The sequence below is a fragment of the Anas platyrhynchos genome, chromosome 1 (genome assembly GCF_047663525.1).
Source record: "Anas platyrhynchos isolate ZD024472 breed Pekin duck chromosome 1, IASCAAS_PekinDuck_T2T, whole genome shotgun sequence".
In the NCBI taxonomy this organism is placed as follows: Eukaryota; Metazoa; Chordata; class Aves; order Anseriformes; family Anatidae; genus Anas; species Anas platyrhynchos.
In genome coordinates this window covers 93,468,770-93,481,591 of record NC_092587.1, presented here as the reverse complement: position 1 = coordinate 93,481,591, position 12,822 = coordinate 93,468,770, and the positions used below count along the sequence as shown (strand labels likewise).

General features: G+C 37.0%; 1 protein-coding gene across 23 annotated transcripts in view; it reads right to left on the bottom strand.

Moving 5' to 3' along the window:
* The window catches only part of PHLDB2 (pleckstrin homology like domain family B member 2), a 116,780-nt gene that overhangs the window by 8,014 nt on the left and 95,944 nt on the right, over window positions 1–12,822 (bottom strand). For 13 of the 23 annotated variants that reach the window (XM_072024503.1, XM_072024481.1, XM_072024476.1 and 10 more), the window contains 6 exons: window positions 12,407–12,580; window positions 11,590–11,730; window positions 10,887–10,986; window positions 4,862–5,069; window positions 1,390–1,480; window positions 799–945 (listed from right to left, as the gene is read on the bottom strand). In XM_072024503.1, the coding sequence (XP_071880604.1) occupies window positions 799–945; window positions 1,390–1,480; window positions 4,862–5,069; window positions 10,887–10,986; window positions 11,590–11,730; window positions 12,407–12,580 (861 nt within the window). The remainder of the gene's footprint in view (window positions 1–798; window positions 946–1,389; window positions 1,481–4,861; window positions 5,070–10,886; window positions 10,987–11,589; window positions 11,731–12,406; window positions 12,581–12,822) is intronic. The other 10 variants (XM_072024584.1, XM_027449448.3, XM_027449449.3 and 7 more) reach the window with 1 other exon arrangement.

Genomic DNA, 12,822 nt, shown 5'->3' with positions numbered 1-12,822 from the left:
ATCTTCTGCATTCATACAAACGTAACTTAGATGGAAGTCTTACTATACCAACTTACTGTCTTACCATACTAACAATAAAATGACTGCCTAGTCTATTTGCTGTACCATGTAGATCTCATTAGTTGTGGTGGAATAAACAAGTAGGTAAGACCTCTAAACTTGAAGAAAGCTCAAGATACATCCTAACAAAAAACAAAGACGATATCAGAGATGATGTCCTAATCTAATCTAAATAATGTTAGTTATTTAACTAAATAATGTTTCCCATGTTGCATAGTCCCAGTAACAACAGAGAAAATATTGTTTCCTTTCCAGAGTAGATATGGAGATTGAAATTTTTTTTTATCTGTTGGTCGTTTTTTTTTTTTCAGTCAAATATTTGGGAAGTGAATATTCACATTCCAAAATACTGTATGTATTAAAAGAAAGAAGAAACAACACTGTTTATAAAATTAACAGTCTCACAAATTTCTATTGTTCAGGCCAAAAACAAAACAAAATAAAAAAACCCCTGCTCTGCCCCTGCTCAGTAACAAACCTTAAAGGATTAACATTTATACTTCAGGTATAAAATGCTGAAGAGACCTAGGCTATTATTCAGATCTAAACAAACACCCAGACATCTAAGTTTCTCATCAGAGCCCAAACATGCTTTTGGTGACACAATTACACCTCAGAAATACTAAATCCATCCCTTTAACTGGAAATAGCTCTGTTTATCATTTGCAGAAGTAGACTTGCTTCCTCTATCAATAAGGAGTCTAGCATCGAAAAACATTTCATGCCAATGCATCTCACCTGTGCTCTTTGTTTCTCACGTATCTTGACCTCCTTTTCAATTAGTTTTTGCCTCTGGCTAGTTTCTTCTTCCAATCTTTTTTCCAGTTGCTCTCTGCGGCGTTTCTCTTCTTCCAGAGCACGTTTTTTAGCTTCCATCTCCCGTTCCTAAATACCACAGCACATGAAGGGCAATTATGTGTGAAACTATAGTTGATGCGTAATTTCTAGCTAGGACTAAATCTCTTTTTGCCTCTTTGGCAGGCAGAAATATATATCCAGCACAGTGGACTGAGAATTCAATTCAGATTGGCAAACACTACCACTCTAGAAATGAAGGTTCTTCATAAGTAACTCTCATAGCAGTTGTAGGAGCAATGCTGATTAGCTTCTGATGGGATTTTGCCCTCAACTCACCCGCTGAAATAGCAGTCACCACACATGGGCTCCAAGATGCACCATGAGAGTGAAACCAGACTGAACTCTAGATGGAGAGGCAAAGTCTTAAGTCTCAATTAGATGTAAACTATTTAGGGTCCAATATTGCATTTAGGAGGGTATTACCTAACTTACATGCCCACTCTTATTTTTACTCATAAAATTATGTTTTACCCTGGACTCAAGCAGCCTAGTCTTTTCAGCATGTGCTTGTTTCAGAAGTCTCTCCATCTCTTCTATTCTTGCAACATTTGAAGTGCTAGCACTGTACAAAACAAACAAACAAAACAAACAAACAAAAAAAAAACACAATGAAACAGTTACTTAAAAGAATACTTGATATTTAAAGCCTTATTTTACAGTCCAACATTTGACAGTTTAAGAGTTGAGTTGATACTGTTCCGATCCAATTCACTGCAGTAGCCTCATGTCATAAAAATGACACAAAATACACGATACACTGAATGCATATATTCCCCATGTACAGTTGTGAAAAAATCAGACTCAGGTACCTAAAAATGCATCTTGTCAGTCCCCTATGATCCATCATAATCTCTCAGATAACAGAATATGGCAGCAGTTACCATGTCCTCACAGAACACACCACTGATTCTGAGAGGTGGCATAAGTAGTTATCTAAATACACCATTTAGGCCTTTCTGGCCATGAACTATCTGTTTAGATGGAGGATTTAAGCAGGATTTAGATGGAGGTTGTAAGGATTATTAAGAAGTATCTGTAAAAAACATTCACATTCAGTCACAGAGCAGCGTCAAATAATGCCTACTGGTTAACATAACTGGCAAGCCAAAGAAACAAGTAATGACAAAGAGTGATAGATCCTGGCCCACCACAACACAGCTGTCACACCATTGCCTGTCTTTTTGAATCTATTTTGCAATAGAAGGGTACTCAGATGACACTTCTTCACTTTCAGCTAGCTATCTGAGGTGGTGTCATTTCTGCATCTTAGACGCAAACACTCTGCTGGGATAAGGATCTCATTCTCATGGTGAGGGACAGAGCAAAGGGATCTTAACATGTAGTTGATAAACAAGTTTACAGCACGCTAAACAGACCTACTGTGTTTCTGGCCTCATCTGAGGGGATATTTCTCCAAAAAAAATCTCTTTTTAGAGATTTACTGTACCCATTGCTTGGTATATCCCATATATATATATATATATATATATATACTATATATCCCAACTTAATGTAAGAATCAACTGTTCCTTTAAGCAAACTTATATTTGCCTCAAAGCGTGATAGGTACTTGGTGTGGAGAACATCTTTTCTGCCCTTTGCCCTTCACAGTGATATTTTGCTTCTAGCATAGGCATCTTAATCTTTAAGGATTTTACAACACTCTTGTAATTACTAATCCAGACAAGCCTATAATGAAGGGGTGATTTTCTGCTTCATATGATCTGTCAGTATTTTAATCTGTTGAGTACACTTCCACATGCCTTGGCAGATACTCGTTCCATGATACGGAGGTCACTCTTTATACGTTCTGAGAAGGTGCTACCATCTCACCCCTAGCTCCCATAACGAGATACCTAACTGGGAAAGGAAATATTCTCTTAAGATACTCTGCTAACACTCCAGTTATTATTGAAAAGCTCAGCCAAATTGCATTTTTTCTCTTGCAAAGGGCACTCACTATCTGGTGCCTGATAGGCAGCCAACAAGCAATACCATGTTTCTTTCTTCAAATACAGTTTCTTTGTTTCATCTCAATTTAACAGCCATTTCAACTGAGGCATTTTCATGCCTCTCTACTTTATTTTTCATCTTATGATATTCAGGCAAAACATTTAACACTGTATTACCATTACTGATGCCACTAGACATTATGAGGAAATTGAATGGATCCAAATGTTCAGGGCAGAGAGACACTTGACCTAGGATTATCCTGAAAATACTAACTGATCACCCTAGTGGAAGTAGGTGTTAGGTGGCAGGTTTATTCCTGCTACTCAATAGCACACAGACCAACTGTGAAGGGACTGTTGCAGAATGGTAATTCAAGCATGTGTCCTGGGCAAGGGATAAAAAAAAAAACAAAAAAACAAACATGACATACTGACAAATTTAGCTTTCTGAATATGCCTCAGGTGGTCTGTAAGTTGTCACAAGTATGAAGTTTTCAGAAGACATTTCTCTGTCTGATACTGAGGATGTGCATCGTGAGAGGAGACAGTACAATACAAAATACCTCCCTTAACCCGTGCTTGCAGAGAAAGTATAATCCATCTGAAATCTAAGCTGTAAAATAACTTGTCTCTGAAAAAAAGAAAAAAAAAAAAAAGGCCACTGACTTAGATATCTAAGCCTAAGTTTGGCCAAAGTATGTTTAGTTGATGTGACTAGCAAATCTGGGTCAAAGAACTTCCATAAAAGCAACAGGGCCATACTTAAGTCATTTGAGCAACCTGGAATTTGGTTAATTGCAGTAGGTTTACCCCTATAAAACCAGTTAATACTTCGGCTTGGTTCAGTTCTTTCACCCTTGATTTGTTTAGCACTGCAGAGATGAGTTAACTCATGAGATAGTCCAGCTATCAGAAACTTGCTATGTATCTAAAACAAAACTACTCAGAACCTGAGTCCTAATGCTTTACAATTAAGCTAACAAACAGACAACAACAACAAAAAACAGACAGTCCCATACCAACGCCACTAGTATTTTCTAAAATCCTTGACATTGCTGTGGTGAACGCTACAGGAGGAAATTAGAAGGCTGGTAACCTGTTACAGGAAACAGATGTTGAATAAAACACAACATGCTACCCAGAAAAGCTGTCCTTGCATTCAACAAGAGGTTCTTAATCCCTTAATCATGTTGTATTTAATTATCAGCCTCTGATGATGCTTGTGAACCTACTGGGGCAAGACTACGCACAGAAGTGAAAGTACCATTATTAAAACCAGACTGTCAGAAGAAAAGTGTTTTCACACGATTTTCAGACTTAGCTGGACTTGTTTTTTTTTTTTTTTTTTTTAAACAGGTCACTGATGTTTGTTTTAATTGCAGTTTCTGAGCTGACAGTCTCTGAAGAGAAGAAAAGCAGCTGAGGGCACTAAGCCTTTCAGAATCATCTCTTCATTTCTACTGACCCAGAAATGGGAGGCAAAAGAGCAAAAAGGATTGCCAGAGGACTCCCCAGCATTTTGGCATTAAGTATCAGCATTATTTCAGCATTAAGCGTAAGCATTAAGTATCTAGCAAGTTAACATGCTGGACATACAGAACGAATGTACTTCATCACACGCAGGTATCTCAAGAGATATTTCCTATCACAGGAAACCTGTAACAACTAGGGAAGGAAGCTCAGGAATTATGCCACTCTGAAAAGAGCATCAGAATTTCAGTTCGGAACTGACATTGATTTCTATGTGGCTTTCAACATAACGTTTAGCTTCTCCATATTTTTATTTTCCATCTTTATTTAAACAGATGAGATGATAGTCAAACTTGATGATGAAGGGCTACACAAAATACCAGGTATTACACCTGTCTAATGATCTTACATTTTCTTAACCAGTTAGCAGCATTCACATTACCATAGCGTCAACATTCACGCATTCCCTTTGTTGTTATAACCCTACAACCGTTACAGCATCAGAAATGAAGGTTATTTACCTGGAAATGTTATCTGGTGAACATGCTGATATGCTTGTCTCCATACTGTCCGAACTGTCCAAGCTTAATGAATCAAAAGCATGGTCCTTGTAGCTACGATCTGGGTAATGGAAGCTATTCAAATACACATTAGATTCGGATGCTGTTCTGCTGTAGAATTCAGGAGATTTCTGCCTTTGGTTTTCACACATACGTTGATGGTTATACCCTACAGAGTACAGAGGAAACATCTGTGTTATGCAGAAATTCTGTGACTTGAGCATGATGTGTTAACAGCAAGAGCATTTTGATTACCAGCTCAGACTTAACTGCTCTGTGACCACAGTACTAGAAAAATAATTTAATAAGTGAATCATAGCTGAACATCTTTAAATACCTGTTTTATCTATGACAGACACAAATATATGCAGATTAGTATAACTGCCTTTTCACATGTATTATTGTACTTGTATTAGGAAGACTGAACACACAAATTAGACCTATTCGCCAAAGCAATATAGCTGAATTCAGGGATCTAAGATAATAACTACTGATTTTTCATTATTATTATTGTTATTTTTAAACAAAACAATACTCTTGATTATCAAAGGTCTTAAATACTTATCTGGTTGTTTTTACTGAACATAGATTATTTTTTTGTGTGTTTGAGGAACTTTGGGTTCCAGTAAAGCACAGGCTGAGCTTGCTTGATGTAAAGAGAATAAGAGACTGTTGGCATTTTAATTGCTGAAGCTTTTACAACACGTTTTAAGTTTGTTTTTTTTTTTTAGTCTGATTATGAATGCAGCTTCATTGCTTGTCCTTTCCTTGAGTCCATGCAAGAAGTAATGCTTCCTCACAGCTTTGATGCTCAGTCAAGTTTATAATACTCTCTGCACAATCCTGACCCAAAATGTGAGCTGGTGGTAAAGTTGGAGACTAGAGTGACTGATAGGCTAAACGAAAATCTCCCTTTCAGACAGGAAACCAGATATTTAAGATAATACAGAAGCATGGGAAAAAGTATTGACAAACGTACTAAGCTCACTCAAAATTTTGACTAGACACCATCAAGACACCGTTGTTAGGAAAACTCACTAGAAGTGGGAATATTCTCCTGCCTTATTCTCTACCTGCACTTACATGGCTACTGTCTGCTGTTTTCTTGGATATGTCAGTCAGGTGAATTTCATTTCGGAGAGTCAACTAATGCAGCTCTACCTTAGAAAGGCTATACTATTCTCCAAAAGGTGTATGAAAAGCATGACTAAGGCTGCATAATTAGAGCATATTATTAAGGATCAAGCCCTCCAAGCATCTCCAAGGCAGACAAATTGTTTCCTCTCCCCTCCCCATTTCACTTTCCTCTGCACAATACAAAGACTTCTTTGTAGACAATTAATGCTGGTTTCCAAGGAACTAATAGAATCGTACTTGCCACTTGAAAGAACGCTACATTTCAATAAAAGTTCAATTGCTCTGATTAGTACAGGAGACAAAAAGGATACAGATGCACTTCAGCATTTACAGATAATAGCATCACACAACACAGATGTTACTGATTTACATGTGCAGTCTGTTTTCTTCCCTTTATTATGGCAAATGCTGCCGTTATTGTAGATACACAATTACCTTTCATACTCGAACCTTTGGAATGACTAATTGCTCCTGCGAAATGGTTTTCAATTATTCATTATGGAAAAAGAGAAAAAATAAATTACTGAAAGAAACTGCATTTACATGAATGTTTTTCTATGGAGCTGTTTGCAAAAGCTGGGCTACTCAGAAATGTTAGTTTCATATCTTGCACTTGACTGAAAAATAAACCCATCTGAAAGGTACAGAGGAACATACCGGCTTTACGAATACTTTCCAAAAGGAAACTCAACTTTTTATGAAGATGAAGAACCCATTTTTAAGTAAAACATTTGTCAGTTATATTTATGCAATCATGCAAATGTAACTAAACACTGCAAGGCATGTCTCTCTCTCTATATATACACTACAGCAGTATGGTTGCAAAATTTTGTGCACTCGCAGAAGCAAAGCATAATGTGATGCTCTCATTTGCTCCTTGTGCCTTAAGCAACAGGCAGTTCACAGCTCAGGATCAGCTGTTTATCAACATGAAGATGCCTCTCAAGCAACACATTTCCATTCCCAATTCACACATCACACAGGGAAAATTGATTTGTTAAAGTATTATTAACTGCTCAGGTACCTATTCACAGCACATGCAATTATAAAAGATTCAACTCCTTGTAAGATCCACTAAAAGTTTCCCACAAGCAAACAACACAAGTCTAAGCTAATACAGGAGCTAAAATGTTTCCCATTGCATCGGTTTGTATTCTCCTTAGTAAAATAAACTTGACTGTTAATAGACAGACTGTTCAGCAAAATATTACAATATCCATAAAGCCACAGCATCCAAAAAATCCAAAGGAGTTGTCATAGAATCCCCCCCCCCAAAAAAAAAAACAAATATATCACCACAAAATTATAGAGAGGTCAAAGTTATAGGAGAAAAGCTGTTATTAAAAGCAGCACTGTCAAGCACATCAAGAAGCAGTACTTCAAAAAAAAAAAAAGTCTTGGTATAACATATTCTTTAATTTCCATTATTACTTTTTTTTCTCTCCTTGAATGTTGAAATTAATGTGTCAAAATATATTTTTTTTTGTATGAAAACATGCCAAACTAGGAAGCCCATGTCTACCTTGTCATTGTCACCCACAGATCTGCAAAGACTTCCAAATTTTCTGCTCTACTTGTTTGGCTATGAGCAAAGAAGCAAAAAAAATAGGCCTGCACAAAGCTGCAGCTCTGCAGTCATTAGCATTAACCAGAAGTTTTGTTGTGACAGTTTGACAGGAGGAACAAGACTTTTTGAAGTACTATCATTATTTTACAATTTATTTTTTTTTTAATCTAAGATTTCAGAAATTACTTGACAGTACTGATGAAATCAGTACTTTTGCCAAAAAACAACGACAGGCACAGCCAGGTATAGAGATGCTTTCATACCTTTTCTAGCTTTTCCTGAGTTTTATAAGGGAGTAAAAGGAAAAAGAAAAGCAAACCACTTTGAAAAGCTTCACACATTGTCTTCACATATATATGTTGCCCTCAGTACACTGTTTTTCGGTACAGCTTAAGAAGCGTATGATTAATCATCTTGCTGGTACCTAACATCTCTGTCTCGGCAGTACTGTTGCCAGAACTGGGGCTAGTCCTATGCTGCTGTAGCTCACAGCTAGCCATCCCCTCCCTTGTGGGGGCTAGCACACAGCTCAAGGGGACCCCTCCTATCTCTCCTTGCACAGGTACCCACGGGAACTTCTTGAGCCTGTTTCCACCTGTGCAGAGACTGGTCTCTAGATTGCATCAAACATTTTTTTTGAATTCTATTTTTTTTTTCCTTAGTTTGCTTAGAAAGGCTTCTCCACAGGAGCTCAATCTGTAAGTACAGTTCTTCAAAAGCACCTCTTGAATGGCTGCTAAGAAATACTTTTTCCATTAATATTTATATCAAAGATGTCTCCTCTTAAGAACAACTTATAGAACACTTAACTCAAGCAATGATTACTGACAGCCACTATTCATTTCTTTCAAGGAAAATTTATCAAAGTGTTTCCTGCTGGGTCTCTCCTGGATTTGGTCTAAAACTTATTCATAGACATTTCAAGTTCCTGCACAAAGAAATCCATGTTTGAACTTGAGTGGCTGTTCTTCGTTTCCTGACTTCATTTTTAATGCTGATTTTTTTCTCTCAGACTTTTACATTTAGCTTCTTGGACAGAAATGGGAAAAAATGGAGAAAGCAAATCAGAGAAAACTCGAACCATTATTAATTTAGTAATTCTCACATAACACTTCTAAACTAGCTAGGTGACCAGTTCCTCTAAGAACTGCTGAAGACTCTTTCTTCAGATTTATACAAACACAGCAAAAATGTCCGGCCTAGAAGTCGACTCAACACTTTTAAGCCCTGAGGAATGTGCTGAGTCCCTACCACTGCTTCAGGAGCGCATCATCCTCTTTGTCCAGCAGTCTCCGTGACCGCGTTGCGGCCTGTGCTCTGAAGGGATGAGGACGTGACTAGCTGCCTGACCATGACATCCGTCTTATTCTGAGATCTGCACTATAATGGGATGCCCACATACCCGCAGAAAGAGCAGTGCGGAGACTTTTGTTATGTGCCACTGAGACTAAGGAGCTCTCCCCAGCCCAGAACCACAGTGCTTTAACAAGAGAAAGCAGTTACACTCTTTGAGTTCCTCTGACACAAGTAAATTCATGGCCCTCTACTGTTGAGCACAAAGGGGATAAGCCCTTTGTTAATTACTTAGAGACAGTCAAACCACAAACAGTCCTTGTATTCCAGTATCCTTCATGTTTTGACTGTCTCTCTGTGTAAACTCTGTGGGAGTTCAAATAAAGCTCCTGTCAGCAACGTTATTTCCCTTACACAAAGCTGATGTGTCAGAACAGGCTGTCTAGGACCAGTCTCTTTTCTAGTACAAATTAATCCCCTAAGGCACTCCTCATAACTTACTATTTCCATTCAGACTGTTGGATCATATAAGGAATAATCATCTCCTAGTATATCAGGCAAAAAAAAAAAAAAATGCCTATATTCTTAGAATTTTCTTAGTTACTTGGTGACAAACAGAGCATAAAAATAAATTGACCCTTTTTAAAAACTTGCCTGTATTAGATTTGTTAACACTTCAGAATTATGTTTTAGGTCACACATACTCTTCTGCAATCATATTATAGAAACGGTTCCATTTTAACACACAGTCTCTTGCCATCACAATTTAGCCTGGCTGCCCTTATTGATTTTCAAGCTGAAAGTGCTTCCTGCACAATAGCATAATGATGAGTCTCAATGTACTTGCTGGCTATTCCACCCATGTAAATGCATTACATCAAAGAAGCTTTCCATACTGAGTAAGAAGCTCCTTTTTTACCGCATCTGAAAAATGTCAAGTTAAGTTAGACACAATACAGTAGGTCTGTGGAAGGCCTGCTGCACAAACAAAGAACAAAAAGAACACATCACAACCAGATCAGTTCTACGAAGCAAATATAGTAAGTCATGAACCCTTCTAACAAAGTTCCTTCCATCAATGCATTTAGTCATCCTGGATGACTTCCGTCATGCTTTTTGACTTTTAATACCTGCTATCTCTGACAAGTCCTATAAGAACAGGATGTATCCTGTCTCAGCTTAAGCTTAGTCAGTGCTATATAGGGTCCTCTTGCACTAATTTTTGTGATGATGCAGATACCAGAAAGAAAAGAAACTGACAGATGACACTGAGGAGCAATTCCTTTTGAAGATGGGACATTAACGAACAAATGATTTTGTTAAAGCAGAAATTAAGTGTATCACTTCAGGCAGAGGAACAGCAGACACAGAATCTCATAGTTTATGAGATCATGTTTCAAAGATCAAGTAACGTTTGCATCCAGAACCGTTGTGTTCCTATTCCAAGAGTGCAACTATTTACTCAACATGAAACATGTCTTCTTTCCTATGTTGTAGCCCAAATATTTAAAATATTTAAGACAGGTTACAACACTGCAGTTCTAAGTCATGATATTAAATGCATGTCTGGGGAATTACTTGGTCCAAGCAAAAATATATGCCTCTGAAAAAAATATTTTGAGATTGTACCATGGAAAGATTTGGGGCGGTGGATGGTGGGGGTGAAACATGTAATATCTTTAATATCTTGCTTCGAAATCACTCAGGTTACCCAGTTAACCCAATGTGTATTTTTCAATGTACTTTTAGTGTTTACTGAGGTATATTTGAAAACCATTTACTTGAACGCTACATACATGCCTATGCCAAAATCTTAATACCTTATTTTACCTATACCTGCAAATGGCATTTAGAGCTTGTTTTTCTTCACCAAAGAGGAAATTTTTATTTGACAGCCCTGTAGACTACAGCAACACCAGTTTCAGATTTATTTTCTGAAAGAACCAATGTTGATTTTAATAGAAATTAATCAAATAAAAAAGGTCTTACCTTTGTGCATCCTTCTTGATTCTGACTCTTTGGTCATGGTTGCCAAGCAGTGAGGAAGCACACTGCCACAGCTGTTGCTCTGTCCTAATGGTAAATGTCCCTGTAGGGAATTTGCAAATATTTGTTTGAAACTATACTTTTACAACTTTTTTTTTTTGTATTAGCAATTAATGGTAAAATAACTTGATTTGTCATTAATATCATTGTCACATCAATCAGCCCTAGGTATTTTAGTTGTATGAAGTCTCTATTAAATGAAAACATTTGCAAAGTAGTATTTCCTATTTGTTGATATACCATGTCACAAATAAGGAATATTGTCACAAATAAGGAGTACTGTCACTTTATACACAACCTTGTCCTTATCATCTAGAGGCCTTAAGTAGAAAGGAAAACAGTCTTTTGAGTCTCTAGAATCAAGTTAAACTAACCTGGAAATATAATTCTTGAGATGTACCAATCATAAATGTGTGATTACTATTACAGCACCATGTTTCCAGAGGCCAATATAAAGGCTGGAAGGATGTGAGGTTTCACATATCTTCCTACATGTTAATAAACATGAATTTCTTTCAAAATCAATGTCAGTTACGAATTAGAGGGATTTCATAATGCTACAATAGAGTATCAGGTAACCTTACCCCTAAACACAATACAGTTTTATATAAAATCTGAAGGCTATTAATAGCATGCCACTACGCACTTTAGATGTAACGCTTCGTCCAAGAGTAGCGCTGTTGAAGTGTGGTGATACAGTCGGCGCTGTTTTCTTGCGAGGCAAAGTATCACTCATGTACATGCATTCCCTGTGCTGCTTCTTTCGCTCTTCCAGATTTCTGAAATGCTTCAAATGGAATTTGTTAAACAGTTTTGACAAAAAGAATTGACCTACTTGCTCAGCAATGCTCTATATGGAATATAGTAAAGTCAATAGTCTGGGTATTTCATTAGACAGAAAAAAACCTTATAGTACTTATAGTACTGCTTCACAGTATTACATAGGATTTCTATAAATATCATAATAAAAAGCATGTTAAGAAAATGCATCACAATCATGTATACTTTCTGTGTATGTGTCCCTGTAACTAAATTACTTTTCTTAAAATTGAAGTCTAGTGTACAAACGGAATTCAATTAAAAGAGAAAAAAACCATGCATTTACAAGTTATTCTAATGAATTGGTGACAAAACAGTACAGGTTTTGAGAGGCATTGTTCAAACACATAGGAAAAAATAATTGAGGATTTCAAATGAAGCCACTTGAACTTTATTTCTGCAAGTCTTCTGACAGTTATAATGACTTCTAAATATTAACATTTGCCTCTGGATTATTCATATCAGGAGAATTTTTGTTCATTATCATTCTATAATACATTATGTTTATTTTTAATGAGCAGTGCTTTTAAGTATAACACTCAGCAATATGATCAACCATGTTACTCTAAAAACTGCATGTAAATCAACTTCATGGCCACCATAACAACAAATAAATCCCAAGTTATCAGCTTTGAGTCTGTTACCTGTTGTTGCCTGCGGTGTTTCTTAGCTGGCAGAGGAGGAGGTGTATCAGATAAAGGAATAGGATCTACATGAGTAGCCATGACCGCAGGCCAATGGACTGATGGAAGTTGAGCAATAGAGCGAGGAGAAAGAGAGTGAGGAAATACAAATCCAGAACAGAGAGGTGATCTTAGCTTTATAGAAAAAAGAGAAATTACACACAAAGTTTTCTTTTTGGAATTGCTCAAAAGATACGGCACATACAAGCTGAAGTTTTAGCACTGTGTTTGTTGAAGCATTTAGCAGGAAAGGAAGTTTGTTGTATTGGAACTCTTAAGTCATATCTAACTACGAGAAGCAGCACAGAAATGCCAAAGTTTAAACTAGTTGCTGCCTCCTTGCCACAAAAGGTAGTAGGTGTGTTTACATTTGTAAG